Source organism: Hyla sarda, chromosome 4, assembly GCF_029499605.1.
Source record: "Hyla sarda isolate aHylSar1 chromosome 4, aHylSar1.hap1, whole genome shotgun sequence".
NCBI classification, from domain to species: domain Eukaryota; kingdom Metazoa; phylum Chordata; class Amphibia; order Anura; family Hylidae; genus Hyla; species Hyla sarda.
In genome coordinates this window covers 404,504,775-404,526,606 of record NC_079192.1, presented here as the reverse complement: position 1 = coordinate 404,526,606, position 21,832 = coordinate 404,504,775, and the positions used below count along the sequence as shown (strand labels likewise).

Genomic DNA, 21,832 nt, shown 5'->3' with positions numbered 1-21,832 from the left:
CAACCAGTGGACCTCCTATAGCTATATCAACCAGTGTACCTCCTATAGCTATATCAACCAGTGGACCTCCTAAAGCTATATCAACCAGTGGACCTCCTATAGCTATATCAACCAGTGGACCTCCTATAGCTATATCAACCAGTGGACCTCCTATAGCTATATCAACCAGTGGACCTCCTATAGCTATATCAACCAGTGGACCTCCTAAAGCTATATCAACCAATGTACCTCCTATAGCTATATCAACCAGTTGACCTCCTATAGCTATATCAACCAGTGAACCTTCTATAACTTTGCCAACCAGTGGACCTCCTACAGCTATATCAACCAGTGTACCTCCTATAGCTATATCAACCAGTGGACCTCCTATAGCTATGTCAACCAGTGGACCTCCTAAAGCTATATCAACCAGTGAACCTTCTATAACTTTGCCAACCAGTGGACCTCCTATAGCTATGTCAACCAGTTGACCTTCTATAGCAACTGTCGTGGAAATATTAAGTTGTCACATTGCCTTCATATTGTGCGATATGCCGTGGGTTCATGTGTTGTCGACTGGGCACCATAGCTGCAGATGTGGTGGTCTGTTGATGGCACGTGGAGGTGTGTCATATCTTCTGTAGGCTGAATCTTCACCTTGTGACACCTGATACTGTATATGTGGGAGTGGCTACTGTAACCCCTCCCTCTTTGTTGTGTACATAAATAAACTAGACACTGACCTCCAGAAGGATTTCTTGCTATGCTGGAGGAGAAATCAGTTGCTGGATCACTGACTGTCTGTCTGTGTTTTTTCAACTATAGCGAATTTGCTATCCCTGGCAGACCACTGAGCCCGAATTATTACAAGTCTGGATTTTCTACAACACTATATCAACGGCTTACATTAACATTAACGTGGTTATAGCAGGAAACTCTCAACCCCAAGGGCAGTTGTGCACCTTCGCTGGGGTGGAGGTCCTGCACTTGTGATCCGTTGCTAAGGGCGATCCCCAGCAAAAAATGCATACAATGGAGGATTCCTGCAGATGGTCACAAGTACCACAGTGGCATCCTACACCAGATAAATGTGTAGGTGGATGCGTAATACATGATTTGGACATTAAACAATTACATTAAGGTGGTCTAAGGTGATAGGAGGTGCCAATGTCATTGTTTACATGTACCACAGGGGTGAAACCATATTGTGGCCCACAAATGCAGGTCCTCCAACGGAGGTGCACAACTGCACTTGGGGTTGAGCACCTCCTATCACCTTAGACCACATTAATGTAATTGTTTTTAGCTATGTCAACCAGTGGACCTCCTATTACTATGTCAACCGATGGACCTCCTATAGCTATATCAACCAGTGGACCTCCTATTACTATGTCAACCAGTGGACCTCCTATTACTATGTCAACCAGTGGACCTCCTATTACTATGTCAACCGATGGACCTCCTATAGCTATATCAACCAGTGGACCTCCTATTACTATGTCAACCGATGGACCTCCTATAGCTATATCAACCAGTGGTCCGGTGGATAGGGGGTAAGTTTTTAGGGGTTGAATATCAAACTGATATGATTTGACCAAAATGTGTGCTAAGGACCTAATGATCATAATAATAATAATTATTATACTTTATTATTATTACTATTATATACCCCACATTTTTATTATATTATTATTTATTAAATACCCCATAATAGTCTAATTACACATTCTTCTACATTGTGTGCATGGTTATGGATCCAGTCTATAGAGATACAATGGCCGATATGATAAAGACCCTCCCAGCAGCCCCCATGATGTATTCAGATCACACACAGCCCGGACCACCTTGAGGCTGAACTTGTCTGCAACCCACATGTCACATTCCCCCACCTGACCTCAGCCTCATCATACACACAGTCCCTTTAAACCAGGGCGGCAGCTGATTGGCTGTTGATTTCCATAAACGCGCCCATCTTTAGCGATGATTGGATAGTCCGGCGTACGCCCCGCCCTCTGACAAGCTTCTCCAGACCCTGATTGGCGGTTTATTCCCACCTATCCACGCCTCTCGCTATTCATTATGCAGAGAGTGGATTGGATCGCCATCTATAAGCCCCGCCCCCTGTCAAGGCTTAACGTCTGCTGATTGGCTGTCGCTCCGGAGTGTTGCAGGAAGCGCCCAGCTGGTCCGCTATGGGAGACGGAAGTGTCGCCTGACTGGGGGTCGGTGTCCCTTGCGCGCTGTCACCGGGCTCAGTGCGATGAGAGCAGCGGTGGCGGCTCCGGGTGGATGATGGCCGCGGTAAAGAGTCACAGCCGGGCGGGGAAAAGAGAGGAGGAGAACGGTGGTCTGGACCGCTCCCTCCAGCAGATGATCTCAGCCATAGTGGACGAGAGGAACCGCCTCAATATTCGCCAGGAGATCAGCGGCCTGGGTGAGTGATGCCCCCGGGGGACTTGATATTATCTATGGGGGGATCAGTCTGTGTTTGGGGGGTTGTCATAATGAGATGATGTCTATGGAACAATGGAGACCTATGTGCTGGGCTGGGATCAGGCTGACCATGGCCAGAACCATCCTCCACCATATCACCATAATAAATACCGCCACCGAATGATCAGAACCGCTAACATAATCCAGAATCGTAGAACGTACAAAGAAAAAATAAATAAACAATATCATTTTGACTTAGTAACGTCGTGCGGTCCTTAAATGAATCTTTTTTGCAACTCATTAATGGGAAAAACGGATCATTTGTCGTATTTCAACAACGAAACAAAAGTTCGAGTTTATACGGATGATTAATTTATAATGATTTTTTTTTTTATTGTAAGTCGCATGTAATCCATTTATTTATTATTATTTTATTTATATAATTTTTATTCATATAGTGCAGACAGATTCCGCAGTGATGTACACTCAGATTGGGGCTCACAATATAAAATCACCTGTCAGTAGATTATGGAGAACATACAAACTCATTGCAGACAACGTACTTGGTGGGATTTGAACCCAGGACCCCAGTGCTGCAACAGTGCTAAACACTGAGCTGCCGGGCTGCCTGTGCCTGTGACCATCGTGTTGTTGGGGGGGATTGGCATTTTTCTTATTTCATCTGCAAATTGAAAATTCAAGTTTGGCCTCGCCCCCCCCCCCCCCCCTCCTTTAGGGGGAAAAAATAAATACAATCTCAATATATTTGATCTATCATGAATCGCATATTATTATTTTTTATTTTTTGCAACTTGTGACTCATTTGCAACTGTTGTGCGCCAAACTGATCTTTTGTCATATTTAAAATAAAAATTCTGATAGGGGTTTGCTATAAGCCACCAAACATAATGGAAGAAGCAGAAGATCAATTACTGAGGCAAATAAACAAGGCAGCAAATCAGAATGAGGTGATAATAATGGGGGGACTATAACTATCCTGATAACTGGGAGACTGAGACCTGTGAATCTCATAAAGGGAACAGGTTTCTGACTATAGCTAAAAACTATTATCTGTCCCAAATGGTGCAGAGCCCGACCAGAGGGGGCGCCCTACTAGACTTAATATTAACCAACAGATCTTATAGAGTAAGTAGAAGGACACCTAGGAAATAGTGATCATAATATAATACATTATAACTTGTTGTTCAATAAGGTAATCTCTCGAGGCCACAAAAACAACAAACTTTAGGAAAGCAAAGTCCGATTAACTCAGAGAAGCCCTTAACAATATAAAATTAGATTATGTCCTCAAAAATATGAATGCTGACACTAAATGGGATACTTTTAAAATTATCTTAAATTATCACTGTAAGATGTATATACCTTATGGGAATAAAAGGGTCAGAAATAAAAGAAAACCAATGTGGATGAATAAGAACGTTAAGGGGGCAATAAATTACAAAAATAAAGCATTTAAACTAATAAAACAGGACAGCAATGAAGAAGCATTAAAAAGCTATAGAGAAAAATTTAAAATATGTAAAAAAAACAAAAGTTCTTTAACTGTATAAATAGCAAAAAGGTCAAAAATGAAAGTGTTGGCCCTTTAAAAAATGATGAGGAAGAAATTATAGACTGGGATCAGGAAAAAGCAGATATATTAAACAAATACTTCTCCACTGTATTCACCGAGGAAAATGAAATGCCAGGTGACATACAGCGAGATAAGGTAAACTCCCCAGTGCAGGTCACCTGTCTAACCCAGGAAGAAGTACAGGTCACCTGTCTAACCCAGGAAGAAGTACAGTGCCGTCTACAAAAAATCAAAATAGACAAATCACCAGGTCCAGATGGCATTCACCCCCGTGTTCTAAAGGAATTAAGTAATGTAATAGACAGACCCCTATTTTTAATATTCAGGGACTCTATAGTGACAGGGACTGTTCCCCAGGACTGGCACATGGCAAATGTGGTGCCAATATTTAAAAAGGGGTCAAAAGGTGAATTATAGACCTGTTAGTTTAACCTCCATTGTATGTAAATTGTTTGAGGGTTTTCTAAGAGATGCTATTTTGGAGTACCGTATATTGATACAAATAAATGTGTGACTCCATATCAGCATGGCTTTATGAGGGATCGGTCCTGTCAAACTAACCTGATCAGCTTTTATGAGGAGGTGAACTCCAGACTACACCAGAGGGAATCGCTGGATGTCGTATATATGGATTTTTCAAAAGCATTTGATACGGTTCCACATAAAAGATTGTTGAATAAAATGAGAAGGATCGGGCTGGGGGAAAATGTGGGTAAGTATCTGTCTCAGTGACAGGAAACAGAGGGTGGTTATTAATGGTACTTATTCTGATTGGGTGACTGTTACTAGTGGGGTACTACAGGGGTCAGTCTTGGGTCCTGTTCTGTTTAATATATTTATTAATGACCTTGTAGAGGGGTTGAATTGTAAAGTACCAATCTTTGCAGATGATACTAAACTCTGTAAAGCGGTAAGCACAATAGAGGACAGTGCACTGTTACAAATGGATCTGGATAGGTTGGAGGTTTGGGCTGGGAAGTGACAGATGGGTTTCAACACTGATAAATGTAAGGTAATGCACATGGGGAGGAAAAATCCGGGCTGTATTAAATGGGAGAACACTTGGGACGACTGACGTAGAAAAGGATTTGGGAGTCTTAGTTAATAGTAAACTTAGCTGTAGTGACCAGTGTCGGGCAGCTGCTGCCAAGGCAAATAAAATCATGGGGTGCATCAATAGGGGCATAGATGCCCACGACAAATAAATCTACCGCTGTGTACAAATCACTAGTCAGACCACACATAGAATACTGTGTACAGTACTGGGCACCAGTGTACAAGAAAGATATAGTGGAGCTGGAGAGGGATCAAAGACGGGGAATGGGAGGACTACAGTACCCAGAAAGATTATCAGAATTGGGTTTATTTAGTTTAGAAAAAGAAGGCTTAGGGGCGACCTAATAACAATATATAAATATATCAGGGGGCAGTACAGAGATCTCTCCCATGATCTATTTATACTCAGGACTGTATCTATAACAAGGGGGCATCCTCTACATCTAGAGGAAAGAAGGTTCCTACACCAGCACAGACGGGGGTTCTTTACTGTAAGAGCAGTGAGACTGGGGAATTCTCTCCCGGAGGAGGTAGTCATGGTGAACTCTGTAAAAGAATTTAAAAGGGGTCTGGATAAATTTTTGGAGAATAATAACATTGCTGGTTATGTAAACTAGATTTTATAGGGACAGAACATTGATCCAGAGATTTATTCTGATGCCATATTTGGAGTCGGGAAGGAATTTTTACCTCTAGTATGATGTTTTTTTTTTTTTTTTTGCCTTCCTCTGGATCAACTCAGTAAGGACTCATTAGGGATTAGGGATGTAAGAAAAAATTGATTCCCGCGATTATCGCAATTTTTCACTTGCCGATACTGAATCGATTCAAAATATTTTTGAATCGATTCTTTTAGTGATGTGGAATTTGTATCTCCTGATGCACAGAACAGCATGTCCCGGGTATCAGGAGATACAAGTTCCACATTTTGTCAGCCGGATCTGACGCGGTGGCGCTCTGGGTGTACGGAGCGGGCTCCGACTCGTGCCCGCTCCATACTCTGCAGCCCCCGACTGTTCTCAGTAGCCGGGGGCCGCCGCTATTAGCCAGCATGCGGCGATCGCCGCGGCTGGCTATTAACCCTTTAGATCGCCGCTGTCTAGAGGGAGATGTGTATGCTCTCCGTGGCTCTGTCATTGATAGATTCTGGCTGGACCAGGCTCTATCAATGGATCGCAGATAAATGGAGTTCAATAGAACTCTATTCATCTGTCTGAGGAATCTAATGATTCCTAAAAGACTAATAAAGTGTACAAAATTAAAATAAAAATAAAGTTTTAATAAAAGTGTAAAAGACATTTGTTTTTTAGACAGAATCAGGATATATCGCGATGTATCGTCACCTAGACGGTATCGTGATATATCGGGATATATCGAATCGCCACACAGGTATCGCGAATCGAATCGCCAAATTCTTGGCGATTCACACCCCTACTAGGGATATACGGTAGGTTGAACTTGATGGACTCTGGTCTCTTTTCAACCTTATAAATAGAGATGAGCGAACTTACAGTAAATTCTATTCGTCACAAACTTCTCGGCTCGGCAGTTGATGACTTATCCTGCATAAATTAATTCAGCTTTCAGGTGCTCCGGTGGGCTGGAAAAGGTGGATACAGTCCTAGGAGACTCTTTCCTAGGACTGTATCCACCTTTTCCAGCCCACCGGAGCACCGGAAAGCTGAACTAATTTATGCAGGAAAAGTCATCAACTGCAGAGCCGAGAAGTTCATGACAAATCAAATTTACTGTAAGTTCGCTCATCTCTACTTAAAAACTATGTAATATAAGTTATATAAATGTAATAATAAATCAAAAATATAAAAAATATATTAATAAATATGATATATAAATCTAAGATATAAAATATACATACTAATTAATATAATAATCAAAGATAATAAATCTATTTACAGTGGTCCCTCAACATACGATGGTAATTTGTTCCAAACGAGCCATCGTTTACATTGTCAAATCCATCGTATGTTGAGGGATTCGTGCAAAGTATAGAAAGCTGTACTCACCTGTCCCCGCCGCTCGCGATGGTGACCCCGGTACTCCGCTGGGCTCTCCTGGTCTTCTCCGGCTCTCCTGGTCTTCTCCGGCCCTCGGCTGTCTTCTCCGGCCCTCGGCTGTCTTCTCCGGCCCTCGGCTGTCTTTTCCGGCCCTCGGCTGTCTTTTCCGGCCCTCGGCTGTCTTTTCCGGCCCTCGGCTGTCTTTTCCGGCCCTCGGCTGTCTTTTCCGGCCCTCGGCTGTCTTTTCCGGCCCTCGGCTGTCTTTTCCGGCCCTCGGCTGTCTTTTCCGGCCCTCGGCTGTCTTCTCCGGCCCTCGGCTGTCTTCCCCGGCCCTCGGCTGTCTTCCCCGGCCCTCGGCTGTCTTCCCCGGCCCTCGGCTGTCTTCCCCGGCCCTCGGCTGTCTTCCCCGGCCCTCGGCTGTCTTTTCCGGCCCTCGGCTGTCTTTTCCGGCCCTCGGCTGTCTTCCCCGGCCCTCGGCTGTCTTCCCCGGCCCTCGGCTGTCTTCCCCGGCCCTCGGCTGTCTTCCCCGGCCCTCGGCTGTCTTCCCCGGCCCTCGGCTGTCTTCCCCGGCCCTCGGCTGTCTTCCCCGGCCCTCGGCTGTCTTCCCCGGCCCTCGGCTGTCTTCCCCGGCCCTCGGCTGTCTTCCCCGGCCCTCGGCTGTCTTCCCCGGCCCTCGGCTGTCTTCCCCGGCCCTCGGCTGTCTTCCCCGGCCCTCGGCTGTCTTCCCCGGCCCTCGGCTGTCTTCCCCGGCCCTCGGCTGTCTTCCCCGGCCCTCGGCTGTCTTCCCCGGCCCTCGGCTGTCTTCCCCGGCCCTCGGCTGTCTTCCCCGGCCCTCGGCTGTCTTCCGCATTCCTATTGGATGACGTGCGCAGCAGCGTATTGACGTAATCGGAGAGGGCCGAGAAGACACCGGAAGACCAGCGCTGGACCCGGAGGGCACCCCGGAGCATCGTGGAGGGGTAAGTAATACTTACCGCACCACACGGGGAACATTAAGCTGCTATCCGGTAGCAGCTTAAGCATTTTGCGCTGCCGGGTAGCACTTAATGCGATGGCCCCGACATAAAAAAGCATCGTATGTCGATTTGATCATATGTCGGGGCCATCGTAGGTCGGGGGGGGTCACTGTATATCTTAGATTATTATATTAATATTTTCATTTTATATCTTAGATTTATTATTATATTAAGATATAAAATATAAATACTAATTAATATAATAATAAAAAAATATAATATTTAAATATAATATTTCTAAGATATGAAATATAAATACGAAAATAATATTTAACATAAGATTTAAACATATTTATATTCTATATCAAATTTATTATAACATATATTAGATTAAGCATATAAATACTTATAATTTAATATAAGATGCATAAAATATATATTAATATAGTAAATAAGATACAGAATACAAATCAATGGATTATTGTAAACTGTTGTGATGTTGCGGCTTTTCTCGTGTTTTATCTACAATCCTGGGGGGGGGGTCTCTCTATATAAGGATGTGGAGGTCTTATCTTTTTATTTTGTTAGACTCCTCTTCGTTCTTATGTGAGAACAAAGGCCTCCTGATCACATGGAGCCGTCTGACTCCGAGCTGTCACTTCTCCCAGAGAGACCCACCCTGTTCTCCCCCCCAATTACTACATCCAGTCCTATCTATTACATCACAGTATTGGTCCCCCCCTCTGATATATGAATGGTTTCTTCCATCCTTAATAAATGAGGGTGATCACCCGCTATATAAATGACCCCCAAGTTGAACCTTAAGTTTTATAGTGACTTCCGTAATGAGACCCTGTTCTCTGTTATCAGCCATCTGTAGTATTATTCTATAGTGGGTTGACTGGCTGGAAAATCTTATACTGGGGGGGGGGGGATTGGGTTGTCCTTTTTGATGGATAAATATTACAGTCAGACCCTCTCCACTTTGGATTGGCTGATAACAGGGAACACTAGATTGTATTTAGCCGCACTGCAAGACTGGCGTGTAGTATGTAATACAGGGATTTCCCAACCAGTGTGCCTCCAGCTGTTGCAAAACTACAACTCCCAGCATGCCCTGACAGCCTGCGGCTGTCAGGGCATGCCGGGAGTTGTAATTTTGCAACAGCTGGAGGCACACTGGTTGGAAAACACTAATGTATTATATGGTTAAACCAAGACTGCTCCCTGCTCTGACTTATAGGGGGATCTCTATAGGGCCCACACTGTCTGCAGGGGCCGAATTTGCTGTGGTGGGATCACATGTTCTCTCCAGAGTACCCGGTGAATCACCCTCTAAATTTTATTAAGGAGGTGAGGAATAAAATCCTTTATCCCCCGTCCATTCAGTCTAGAAATCCAATTTGCTGACAATCTCATCGCCTTTTCATCTATCCTGTTATCCAGGATTAGAAAAGTAGAGCTTATTATATAGGGGTGTGTGTGTATATATATATATATGTGTAGTAATAATAATAATAATAATAATAATAATAATAATAATAATAATAATAATAATAATAATAATAATAATAATAATAATAATAATAATAATAAATAAAAAAAATATATATATAATTATTTTTTTTTTCTTTCCTCAGGTTGTATGTGGTATTACAACTTGGAACTGACCTGCAACACTGCTCACAACCTGAGGACAGGTGTGGCGCTGTTTTTTTTTTTTTTTTTTTTTTTTTTTTTATTTGGGGGGGGGGGGGGGGGAAGGGGGGATGGGAAATGAAATCTATATTTATTTCATTCCCCCCCCCCCAAAAAAAAAATAAATAAATAATATTATATATATATATATATATATATATATATATATATATTAATAATACAGTGCCACACCTGTCCTCAGGTTGTGAGTGGTATTACAGGTCAGTTCCAAGTTGTAATACCACATACAACCTGAGGACAGGTGTGGCACTATTTTTTTTGAAGAAAAAAAATAATAATAATTATATATATATATATATATATATATATATATATATATATATATATATATATATATAATTATTATTATTTTTTTTCTTCAAAAAAAAATAGTGCCACACCTGTCCTCAGGTTGTATGTGGTATTACAACTTGGAACTGACCTGTAATACCACTCACAACCTGAGGACAGGTGTGGCACTGTATTATTAATAAATATATATATATATATATATATATATATATATATATATATATATAATTTTATTTATTTATTTTTTTTTTTGGGGGGGGGGGAATGAAATAAATATAGATTTCATTTCCCATCCCCCCTTCCCCCCCCCCCCCCCCCCCCCCCCAAATAAAAAAAAAAAAAAAAAAAAAAAAAAAAAAAACAGCGCCACACCTGTCCTCAGGTTGTGAGCAGTGTTGCAGGTCAGTTCCAAGTTGTAATACCACATACAACCTGAGGAAAGAAAAAAAAAATAATTATATATATATATATATATATATATATATATATATATATATATATATATATTTTTTTATTTATTATTATTATTATTATTATTATTATACCATATATACATTATATATATACACATATATATATATATATATATATATATATATATATATATATATGTGTATATATATAATGTATATGTGGTGTAATAATAATAATAATAATAATATAATATATATATAATTATTATTTATTTTTTTTTCTTCAAAAAAAATAGTGCCACACCTGTCCTCAGGTTGTATGTGGTATTACAACTTGGAACTGACCTGTAATACCACTCACAACCTGAGGACAGGTGTGGCACTGTATTATTATTATTATTATATATATATATATATATATATATATATATATATATATATATATAAATAATTATTATTATTTATTATTTTATTTTTTTTTGGGGGGGGGGGAATGAAATAAATATAGATTTCATTTCCCATCCCCCCCCCAAAAAAAAAAAAAAATAAATAAATAAAAAAAAAGCCACACCTGTCCTCAGGTTGTGAGCAGTGTTGCAGGTCAGTTCCAAGTTGTAGTGGAGCCAAGTTGTAATACCACATACAACCTGAGGACAGGTATGGCACAATTTTTTTGAAGGGGAAAAAATATATATATTTATTAATAATAATATATACACACTAGGGATCGACCGATATCGTTTTTTTAGGGCCGATACCGATAATCGGTGCAGGTTAGGGCCGATAGCCGATAACTTATACCGATATTCCGGTATAAGTTATCGGCTATTTAACCCCCTGCGACACCGCTGCAGATCATTGATTTAAAGCGGGCGCTTTAAATCAATGATCTGCAGTGGCTTTTGCGGGGCCATAGACCGCCGCCACCGCCCGCTTCTCTCCCCTACCTGTCGGGGTGGTCCGCCCCATCCATCCATCGTTCATGTAGTGTCCGGGGGCGTTCCGGGTGGAGGGTGGTCCGGTCCGGGCTGTCCTTCTCCGGCGGTCATCTTCTCCACTCCGGGCAGGCTCCGGCCTAGTACGCTGCATAGACGCCGCTGCGCAGTGACGCCCGTGCGCAGCGACGCACCTGATGTCACGGCGTAGCGGCGTCTATGCAGTCCACTAGGCCGGAGCCTGCCCGGAGTGGAGAAGATGACCGCCGGAGAAGGACAGCCCGGACCGGACCACCCTCCACCCGGAACGCACCCGGACACTACAGGAAGGATGGATGGCCCGGCCCACCCCCATTACGGGTAAGTTAATTTTTTTTATTGACTCGGAGGGTGGGGAGGGGCCCGACCGGTATAGCGGTATGGGCAAAAATTCATACCGGTATACCGCCTAGCATCACGGTGGGTCGGGGGTGCGGTGCGGCGCGTTGGGTCAGGGGGATGGCGGTCGCGGTGCGGGGGCGGGGCATTATCGGCTTATCGGCAACATAATTGCCGATACCGATAATGCCCAAAATCGTGATTATCGGCCGATAATATCGGCCATACCAATAATCGGTCGATCCCGAACACACACACACACATATATATATATAATTTTTTTTATTTATTTTTTAACTATTCTTTGATAATCCCTTTTTAAAGGGGAGTCCATCCTAAAGAAGAACTCCAGTGAAAACTAACTCCTGTGGATATGGGATAGGACCCGGCTCTCAGTGAGGAACGGGCGCTGCAGGCGGCACACACTTCGTTCATTTCTATGGGGGAGCCAAAGTGAGTTGAGTACAGCACTAATGCATCTCCGGCGCTTCCATTGACATGAATGGATCTCGTGATAAGTTAGTTTTGGCTGGAGTTCTCCTTTAAGAAGTCATCAGATGGTGGGCCAGTGAGATCAGGTCTAAATACTAGTAAAATTCCTGGAGCCCCTGGATGGCCCCGCACTTCATACTGGACTGCGTGATAGTTGCAGTACCATCTGGGTCCACCGGATCAAACTATGGCTTCCTCCCTTATAGTCACTGCAGGGGACAGGTAGGTAGTGTCGGGGTGCTTTCCTATAATAGGGGGATCCCCACCTATCGGTCACTGGTGGTACATTCTAGCAGTATGCTACCAATATCTGGGGGAAAGAAGACCCCTTTTTTTTATTTTTATTAAAACTTTGTATGTAGAATATTGTTAGATGTTGCCAGGTGTAATCTCCAGGTTTACACGTCCTTGTCCTGTATCGTACAGATAATCTCAGTTCCTCGTTTCAGGTGAGTCGTGTAAACTTCCTCCTTCCTCTGTTGGTTATATGACGTACAGTAAGTCATAGGGGGACATTTATCATAGTTTTTTTTTGCTTTGTTTGCTTATGTGCGACATATTTATTATACTATCACAGGGGGTTGATCAATTTGGCTCTTATAAGCAAAAACTAGAGATGAGCGAACTTACAGTAAATTTGATTCGTCACAAACTTCACTGCTCGGGAGTTGATGCCTTAGCTTGCATAAATTAGTTCAGCTTTCAGGGGCTCCGGTGGGCTGGAAAAGGTGGATACAGTCCTAGGAAAGAGTCTCCTAGGACTGTATCCACCTTTTCCAGCCCACGGGAGCACCGGAAAGCTGAACTCATTTATGCAGGATAAGTTATCAACTGCCGAGCCGAGAAGTTCGTGACAAATCAAATTTACTGTAAGTTCGCTCATCTGTAGCAAAAACCAATAAAACCACTTTGGAATACCATTTTCTAATTACACATAAGCCCAAAAAAATAAAAATGTATGTGTGTGTATTATTATTATTTTTTTTTCTGAAGTTTTCTGTCTTAACTGCTCAATGATGATGTGACGTCCCGGGAGCTGTGCATGATGGGAAAATATCCCCTTAGGAACTGCACAGCTCCCGGGACATGAGTCATCAGAGAGCAGTTAGACAGAAAACAACAACTCAACTTCAGAAGCTAATAACTATGGAAAGTTAAACAGATTTGTAAATTACTTTGATTAAAAAATCTTAATCCTTCCAAGAGCCAGTTGATATATAAAAAAAAACGTTTTGGCCTGGAATACCCCTTTAAATGCCTTGATAAATCTCCCTCATTGTGTTTATCTGGCTGTAGGTGACACACATCAGACTGGAAGAAATCACATGTTATTGTAGTGAATGGGATTCTTTAACCCTATCTTCACCGCTGGACATTTTACGCATGGAATTATTGAACAGAAAAAGTAGCCAAAGTAGCCAGATTACATTTCTTATCCTGTACTGATCCTGAGTTATATCCTGTATTATACTCCAGAGCTGTACTCACTATTCTGCTGGTGAGGTCACTGTGTACATACATTACATTACTGATCCTGTACTGATCCTGAGTTATATCCTGTATTATACTCCAGAGCTGTACTCACTATTCTACTGGTGAGGTCACTGTGTACATACATTACATTACTTATCCTGTACTGATCCTGAGTTATATCCTGTATTATACTCCAGAACTGTACTCACTATTCTGCTGGTAGGATCAGTACAGGATAAGTAATGTAATGTATGTACACAGTGACCCCGAGTTATATCCTGTATTATACTCCAGAGCTGTACTCACTATTCTGCTGGTGAGGTCACTGTGTACATACATTACATTACTTATCCTGTACTGATCCTGAGTTATATCCTGTATTATACTCCAGAGCTGTACTCACTATTCTGCTGGTGAGATCACTGTGTACATACATTACATTTCTTATCCTGTACTGATCCTGAGTTATATCCTGTATTATACTCCAGAGCTGCACTCACTATTCTACTGGTGAGGTCACTGTGTACATACATTACATTACTTATCCTGTACTGATCCTGAGTTATATCCTGTATTATACTCCAGAACTGTACTCACTATTCTGCTGGTAGGATCAGTACAGGATAAGTAATGTAATGTATGTACACAGTGACCCCGAGTTATATCCTGTATTATACTCCAGAGCTGTACTCACTATTCTGCTGGTGAGGTCACTGTGTACATACATTACATTACTTATCCTGTACTGATCCTGAGTTATATCCTGTATTATACTCCAGAGCTGTACTCACTATTCTGCTGGTGAGGTCACTGTGTACATACATTACATTACTTATCCTGTACTGATCCTGAGTTATATCCTGTATTATACTCCAGAGCTGTACTCACTATTCTGCTGGTGAGGTCACGGTGTACATACATTACATTACTTATCCTGTACTGATCCTGAGTTATATCCTGTATTATACTCCAGAACTGTACTCACTATTCTGCTGGTAGGATCAGTACAGGATAAGTAATGTGATGTATGTACACAGTGACCCCGAGTTATATCCTGCATTATACTCCAGAGCTGTACTCACTATTCTGCTGGTGAGGTCACTGTGTACATACATTACATTACTTATCCTGAGTTATATCCTGTATTATACTCCAGAGCTGTACTCACTATTCTGCTGGTGAGGTCACTGTGTACATACATTACATTACTTATCCTGTACTGACCCTGAGTTATATCCTGTATTATACTCCAGAACTGTACTCACTATTCTGCTGGTGAGGTCTCTGTGTACATACATTACATTACTTATCCTGAGTTATATCCTGTATTATACTCCAGAACTGTACTCACTATTCTGCTGGTAGGATCAGTACAGGATAAGTAATGTAATGTATGTACACAGTGACCCCGAGTTATATCCTGCATTATACTCCAGAGCTGTACTCACTATTCTGCTGGTGAGGTCACTGTATACATACATAACTTATCTTGTACTGATCCTGTATTATACTCCAGAGCTGCACTCACTATTCTGCTGGTGAGGTCACTGTGTACATACATTACATTACTTATCCTGAGTTATATCCTGTATTATACTCCAGAGCTGTACTCACTATTCTGCTGGTGAGGTCACTGTGTACATACATTACTTATCTTGTACTGATCCTGTATTATACTCCAGAGCTGCACTCACTATTCTGCTGGTGAGGTCACTGTGTACATACATTACATTACTTATCCTGAGTTATATCCTGTATTATACTCCAGAGCTGCACTCACTATTCTGCTGGTGGGTATCACGTTTTGTTAATTTATTGAGGCTTTTTTGTTTTCTAAACAGCAACTGAAACAAATCATGTGACAAATCAACACCACAAAAACGGTAAAACCAACGATAAATACCCCCCCCCCCCCACCTCCCTTATGTCTATGGCTTCCGTACATCCATAATATTGCGGGCCATACATGTGTCGCATAGTATTTTGCGCTTCTCTGCTGTCCCCTCCCCTATTATATTTTTTTTTTATCTCTTGTGTTTAGTTCCTCTGAAGGGTTAATGCTGTGCTGCGCCCCCATTGTGTGCTCAGCCATTATTCACCCATATCGCACTTTCCCGGCGTGTTTACTTTGTATTATCTCCACTCCAGTGTATACGGCTGAATGCCACAACGGAGAACTGTAACATTGAGGTTATACAAGTCACACATGGCTTCCAAATAGTTACAATGAGTAATCTCCAAACAGGAGGGGGGGTAGTGGTGTGCTGGATGGTATACAGCAGTGGTCTCCAACCTGCGGACCTCCAGATGTTGCAAAACTACAACTCCCAGCATGCCCGGACAGCCAACGGCTGTCCGGGCATGCTGGGAGTTGTAGTTTTGCAACATCTGGAGGTCCGCAGGTTGGAGACCATTGCTATACAGTATAAGTTGGTGCTGGACGAGTCCCCTGGTGATACTTATTTTGCTTATATAGTGTTGCTTAGGCTAATATTAGAGAATAATGTAGAGGTTCTTGTGTACGTCTTGTGCTTACCTGTTTTAAGCCGTTGTGGCAGACATGAGTTTGCAGCTATACTGGATGAAATTCCACTGCTAGAATGAATTCCTAATTCTGTCTAAATTCCCCCCTAATTCTGTCTAAATTCCCTCTGACTTTGCAAAGAGGGGGTGTGGAGTTTGATCACTCCACCTGATCATATAGGCTGCTAGTGCTGGCGGTTGCCCAGGTGAACGCATTAGACTCCTAAGTGGGTTGAGGTCTGTTATGTGCAGTTTTGATGAACAATTTTTCTCTTAAAAAAAAAAATAAAATTAAAAGCACAAAAAGAAGTCTTCAGGGCCATGTTTAATTTTTTTTTCACAACTTTTTTTTTTTTGCAATTTTTTATTTTATTGTTTTAAACCGTAAAAGATTTGCACAATATCAGTAAATAGCACCATTTTGCCTATATTTTTCGAAATCACTGTAAAAACTGGGAAAACACAGCAAAAAAAAAAAAAAAAACAGCCTAAGGGAGATATGACTAACATATTTCCTGATCCATTTATTTATTTATATAATATATATATAGCGCCTACAGATTCCTCTGCGCTTACAGCGCTATCCATAGATAGCAGCAGTATACAGATAGAGCTGGATGAGATGTGTATAACTATTATACATCCTGATCCCATAGAGACAGCAGCAGTATACAGATAGAACTCATCTGACAGTGTGAGAGGTGTTTTTTTTTTTTTTTTTTTTTTGTCAAATTTTTTTTTTTTTTACGCAGAAATTCTTAGCCTAGAATCGCGGCCGGAATCTCCGGGGTATTTGAGAATCATTAGGAGTTATTTGTTTTCCTTCAGTGCGGATTACATTTTCCATCCTGGAGATGTTTGCGCGGAGGAGAACTTGTGGCCATGTGTGTTTTCATTGCTAAAAATAGCCGCACGCTTCCAGCAAACACAACGGGAGAGAAAACTTGACGGACGGCGGGTTCCAGGTTGTTTACAAACCTACTTCGGATAAGAAACCTATCCAGGATTAGAAAGACAGCTGATAGCTTCATAAACAGTGCCACACCTGTCCTCGGGTCGTGAGTGGTATTGCAGCTCAGGTTCTTTAAAGGGGTACTCCCGTGGAAAACTTTTTTTTTTATTTTTTTTTAATCAACTGGTGCTAGAAAGTTAAACAGATTTGTAAATTACTTCTATTAAAAAATCTTAAAGGAGATGTCCGGTGCTCACTTTTCTTATTTTATCCGTTCCGGGCGGAAAAATAAAAGAAAACAAATTTTCTCTTACCTGCCTAGGCTCCCCCGGTGCTTCAGTACAGGTGTTCGGTCCCCGGGCTGTATTCTTCTTACTTCCTGTTAGCCCGACATGTCACACGGAGCTTCAACCTATCACCGGCCGCAGCGATGTCCCGCCTCAGCCAGTGATAGGCTGAAGCTCCGTGTGACGTGCCGGGCTAACAGGAAGTAAGAAGAATACAGCCCGGGGACCGAACACCTGTACCGGAGCACCGGGGGAGCATAGGCAGGCAAGAAAGAGCTTATTTTCTTTTTCTTTTTTGCAGCCCGGAACGGATACAATAAGAAAAGTGAGCACCGGACATGTCCTTTAATCCTTCCAGTATTTTTTAGGGGCTATACACTACAGAAGAAAGGCTTTTCTGTTTGCATTTCTCTTATGTCACAACAACAGTGCTCTCTGCTGACATCTGCTGTCCATTTTAGAAATTGACAGCAGAGCTCAGCAGAGAGCACTGTGGTCGTGACATCAGATAAATCCAAAAAGAAAAGCATTTCCTCTGTAGTGTATAGCCCCTAAAAAGTACTGGAAGGATTAAGATTTTTTAATAGAAGTCATTGAAAAATCTGTTTAAAGGGGTATTCCAGGCCAAAACTATATATATATATATATATATATATATATATATATATATATATATATATATAATCTTAATCCTTTCAGTACTTATGAGCTGCTGCAGTTAAGGTTGTTCTTTTCTAAGTGCTCTCTGATGACGCGTGTCTCGGGAACCGCCCAGTATAGAAGAGGTTGGCTATGGGGATTTGCTTCTAAACTGGGCGTTTCCCAAGACACGTGTCATCAGAGAGCACTTATACAGAAAAGAACAACCTTAACTTCAGAAGCTCATAAATACTGAAAGGATTAAGATTTTTTTAATATAAGTAATTTACAAATCTGTTTAACTTTCTGGAGCCAGTTGATTGAAAAAGTAAAAGTTTTCCACGGGAGTACCCCTTTTAAGAAAGTACTTTGTATTTTTTACAACTTCTGTACACTGCTTACTCCGCTTTCCATTGAATACTTCTGTGCCCCAGTCATCAAAACTTTTGACAAGTTACTTTTTACCTGTTAAAAGTTGTTAAAATGCAAAGTACTTAAATAAATTCTACCGCTATACAAGGCAACCTGTCACCATCAAAATGCTATCAAACCGGCATTATGTTATAGAGCTGGAGGAGCTGAGAAAATTGATATATATCATTGTTGGGGGGGAAAAGATTCAGTAGAACTTGTAACTTGATTGATTGAAATCTATCTTGGGAGTCCAGTGGGCAGTGTCACTCAGTTAGGACCGCCCACTGGACTCCTAAAGCATGGAAAGTTCAAAGATTTAATTTAATAAGTTCTACTGGAACTTTTCCTGTAATGATATATATATATATATATCAATCTTCTCAGCTCTTCTTGCTCTATAACATGATGTTGTTAGATTAGATAGCAAAACTACAACTCCCAGCGTGCCCGGACAGCCATTGGCTGTCCGGGCATGCTGAGAGTTGTAGTTTCGCAACATCTGGAGGGCAGCTGTTTGAAGACCACTAGTCATGAGGGTACTGGAGGAATTTGTCCCCCCCCCACCTGGACAAATCCCAGTACCCGATTTAACCTATTAATGTCCATGTAAGTGGAATATCAGATTTTATTGCTTTTCAGACTCGTTCGCAGCATAGTATGCACCTGTTGAGACATGAAGGTAAAGAGACGACACCGTGCATCACACCTGTTCACTCTTCTGAGAGCGTTTCATTGTTTCATTTTGATGCTTTTTACGGGGAATGAGTCATAGAGCGCGATTTATATTGTAAGGAAACATCTGCTGCAAAAAAAACGAGAAGCAATCGCGCATTTAATAAAGAGCAGCATTGTGTGTGAAGATAAAGCCGCTGATGAAATGAAGGAATTGGGGGGGGGGGGGGGGGGGGGTTCGAGCCCTCTTTTAATTTGGAAGCACGGGTCATGTGACCTTCTCAAAACCAGTTTTTTTTTTTTTTTTTTTTTTTTTTTTTGCAACATCCAATGGACATTTGGGTTCCTCTGTTATTCCTCCTGGAAGTGTGTGTGTCCCCCCCCCCCCTTCTTTAATAGTGTTTGTGCTTATACCCTCTTATTCCGAATTAGAATAACAAAGCTGCATTCTTCCAAAAAAAAAAACAGCGCCACCCTGTCCTCAGGTCAAATGTGGTAGTACAACTCAACTCCTTTCACTTCAGTGGGACCTAGCTGCAATACCATACACAACCTAAAAACAAGAGTGGCACTGTTTCTGGAAGAAAGCAAATATGAGCAGAAAAAAAAAATAATATTTGGGGGTCATCCCAATCTTCCCTGATAGATGATGTTGGGAAACGTAAAAAGAAGGATAACAATGTTGAGGGATGCCTGGCTTAATCAGAGTTTTCCAAACAATGTGCCTTCAGCTGTTGCAAAGCTACAATTCCCAGCATGCTCGGACAGCTGTTGGCTGTCCGGGCATGCTAAGAGTTGTAGTTTTGCAACAGCTGGAGGCACACCGGTTGGGAAATGGTGCCCTAAATCAACTCAGACTATGCCCGGGCATGTTCCATTGAAAAGGGGAAGGAGAACACCCAGTTGTAAATTTTTATTCATTTTTAGGAGGAATAACAGAGGAATTGTACTAAAAACCAGTTCTGGTAAAATTCTACTGAATAGGCAGGAATCTCTTTTATAATCAGCTTTTTATGCTTTTAGGCAATCCAGGAATAGAAAAACAAAACTCATTAAAAAAACAGCACTACACCTGTCCTCGGGTTGTGTGTGGCATTGCATCTTGGCTCCATCCACTTGAATAAAATCTGGTTGCATTACCACAAACAACCTGAGGACTGGTGTGGTGCTGTTTATTTACAAAATAGATAGATAGATATATATATATATATAGATAGATAGATAGATAGATAGAGATAGATAGATAGAGATAGATAGATAGAGATAGATAGATAGAGATAGATAGATAGAGATAGATAGATATAGAGATAGATAGATATAGAGATAGATAGATATAGAGATAGATAGATATATATATAGATAGATATATATATATATATATATATATATATATATATATATATATATATATATATATATATATATATATATATATTATAATAATCTCTATCTATTTATTTATTTGTAAATAAACAGCACCACACCAGTCCTCAGGTTGTTTGTAGTAATGCAGCTAAGCTGGATTTTAAATAACATTGTGCTGCAATAACGCACACACAACCTGTTGACAGGGGTGGCACTGCTTTGGGGGAAAAAATGTAATACTAATATATATATATATATATATATATATATATATATATATATATATATATATATATATATATATATATATATATATATATATTAGTATTACATTTTTTCCCCCAAAGCAGTGCCACCCCTGTCAACAGGTTGTGTGTGGCATTGCATCTTGGCTCCATCCACTTCATTAAAGGGGTTCTCCGGTGAAAAACTTTTTATTTTATTTTTTATTTATTTTTTTAATCAACTGGTGCCAGAAAGTTAAACATATTTGTAAATTACTTCTATTAAAAATCTTAATCCTTCCTGTACTTATTAGCTGGTGAATACTACAGTGGAAAATTATTTTCCGTTTGAAACACAGAGCTGTCTGCTGAATCACGAGCACAGTGCTCTCTGCTGACATCTCTGTCCATTTTTAGGAACTGTCCAGGGTAAAAGGAAATCCCCATAGCAAACATATGCTGCTCTGGACAGTTCATAAAATGGACAGAGATGTCAGCAGAGAGCACTGTGCTCGTGATGTCAGCAGAGAGCTCTGTGTTTCAAAAAGAAAATAATTTCCACTGTAGTATTCAGCAGCTAATAAGTACAGGAAGGATTAGCAGTGCTGCTAACTATTCTATACTTTTCACTGTGCCACTCAGGGTTTGTAGAAAGTACAATTGCGATGTATCAGTCTCTCTCCTATAAAATGATATGACTACACGGACGCGGCTCTATTAATAATACATGACTGGCACCTATTACTCATGTATCGGCCCTGACCTGAAAATCCCCCATGTTCCCATGAGGAAAGTTGGATGAGATTACCGACGTCTGACACAGATGGTGGAAGAAAAAATCTATGGAATATTCATTAGACGTGAGCGATGATATCAGCCGGGTGGCAAATGGTGAAAAAAAGCTGAGATTTCTAATATAAGGAACCATTTGCGGAGGGAAAAAAAAAAAAAATTACAAAAATAAATAAATAGAATAAATTAAATATATAAATACATTTAAAAAATAAATATATAATATTACA

The 21,832-nt window shown here is 41.1% G+C and overlaps 1 protein-coding gene across 4 annotated transcripts in view; it reads left to right on the top strand.

Annotated features, from left to right (window-relative positions):
- Positions 1–2,089: 2,089 nt before the first annotated feature.
- KIAA0930 (KIAA0930 ortholog) overlaps positions 2,090–21,832 on the top strand; it is a 56,575-nt gene continuing 36,832 nt past the window's right edge. For 2 of the 4 annotated variants that reach the window (XM_056517459.1, XM_056517458.1), the window contains exon 1: positions 2,090–2,413. In XM_056517459.1, coding sequence (XP_056373434.1) covers positions 2,269–2,413 — 145 coding nt within the window. In that variant the 5' untranslated portion in view covers positions 2,090–2,268. The remainder of the gene's footprint in view (positions 2,414–21,832) is intronic. The other 2 variants (XM_056517461.1, XM_056517460.1) reach the window with 2 other exon arrangements.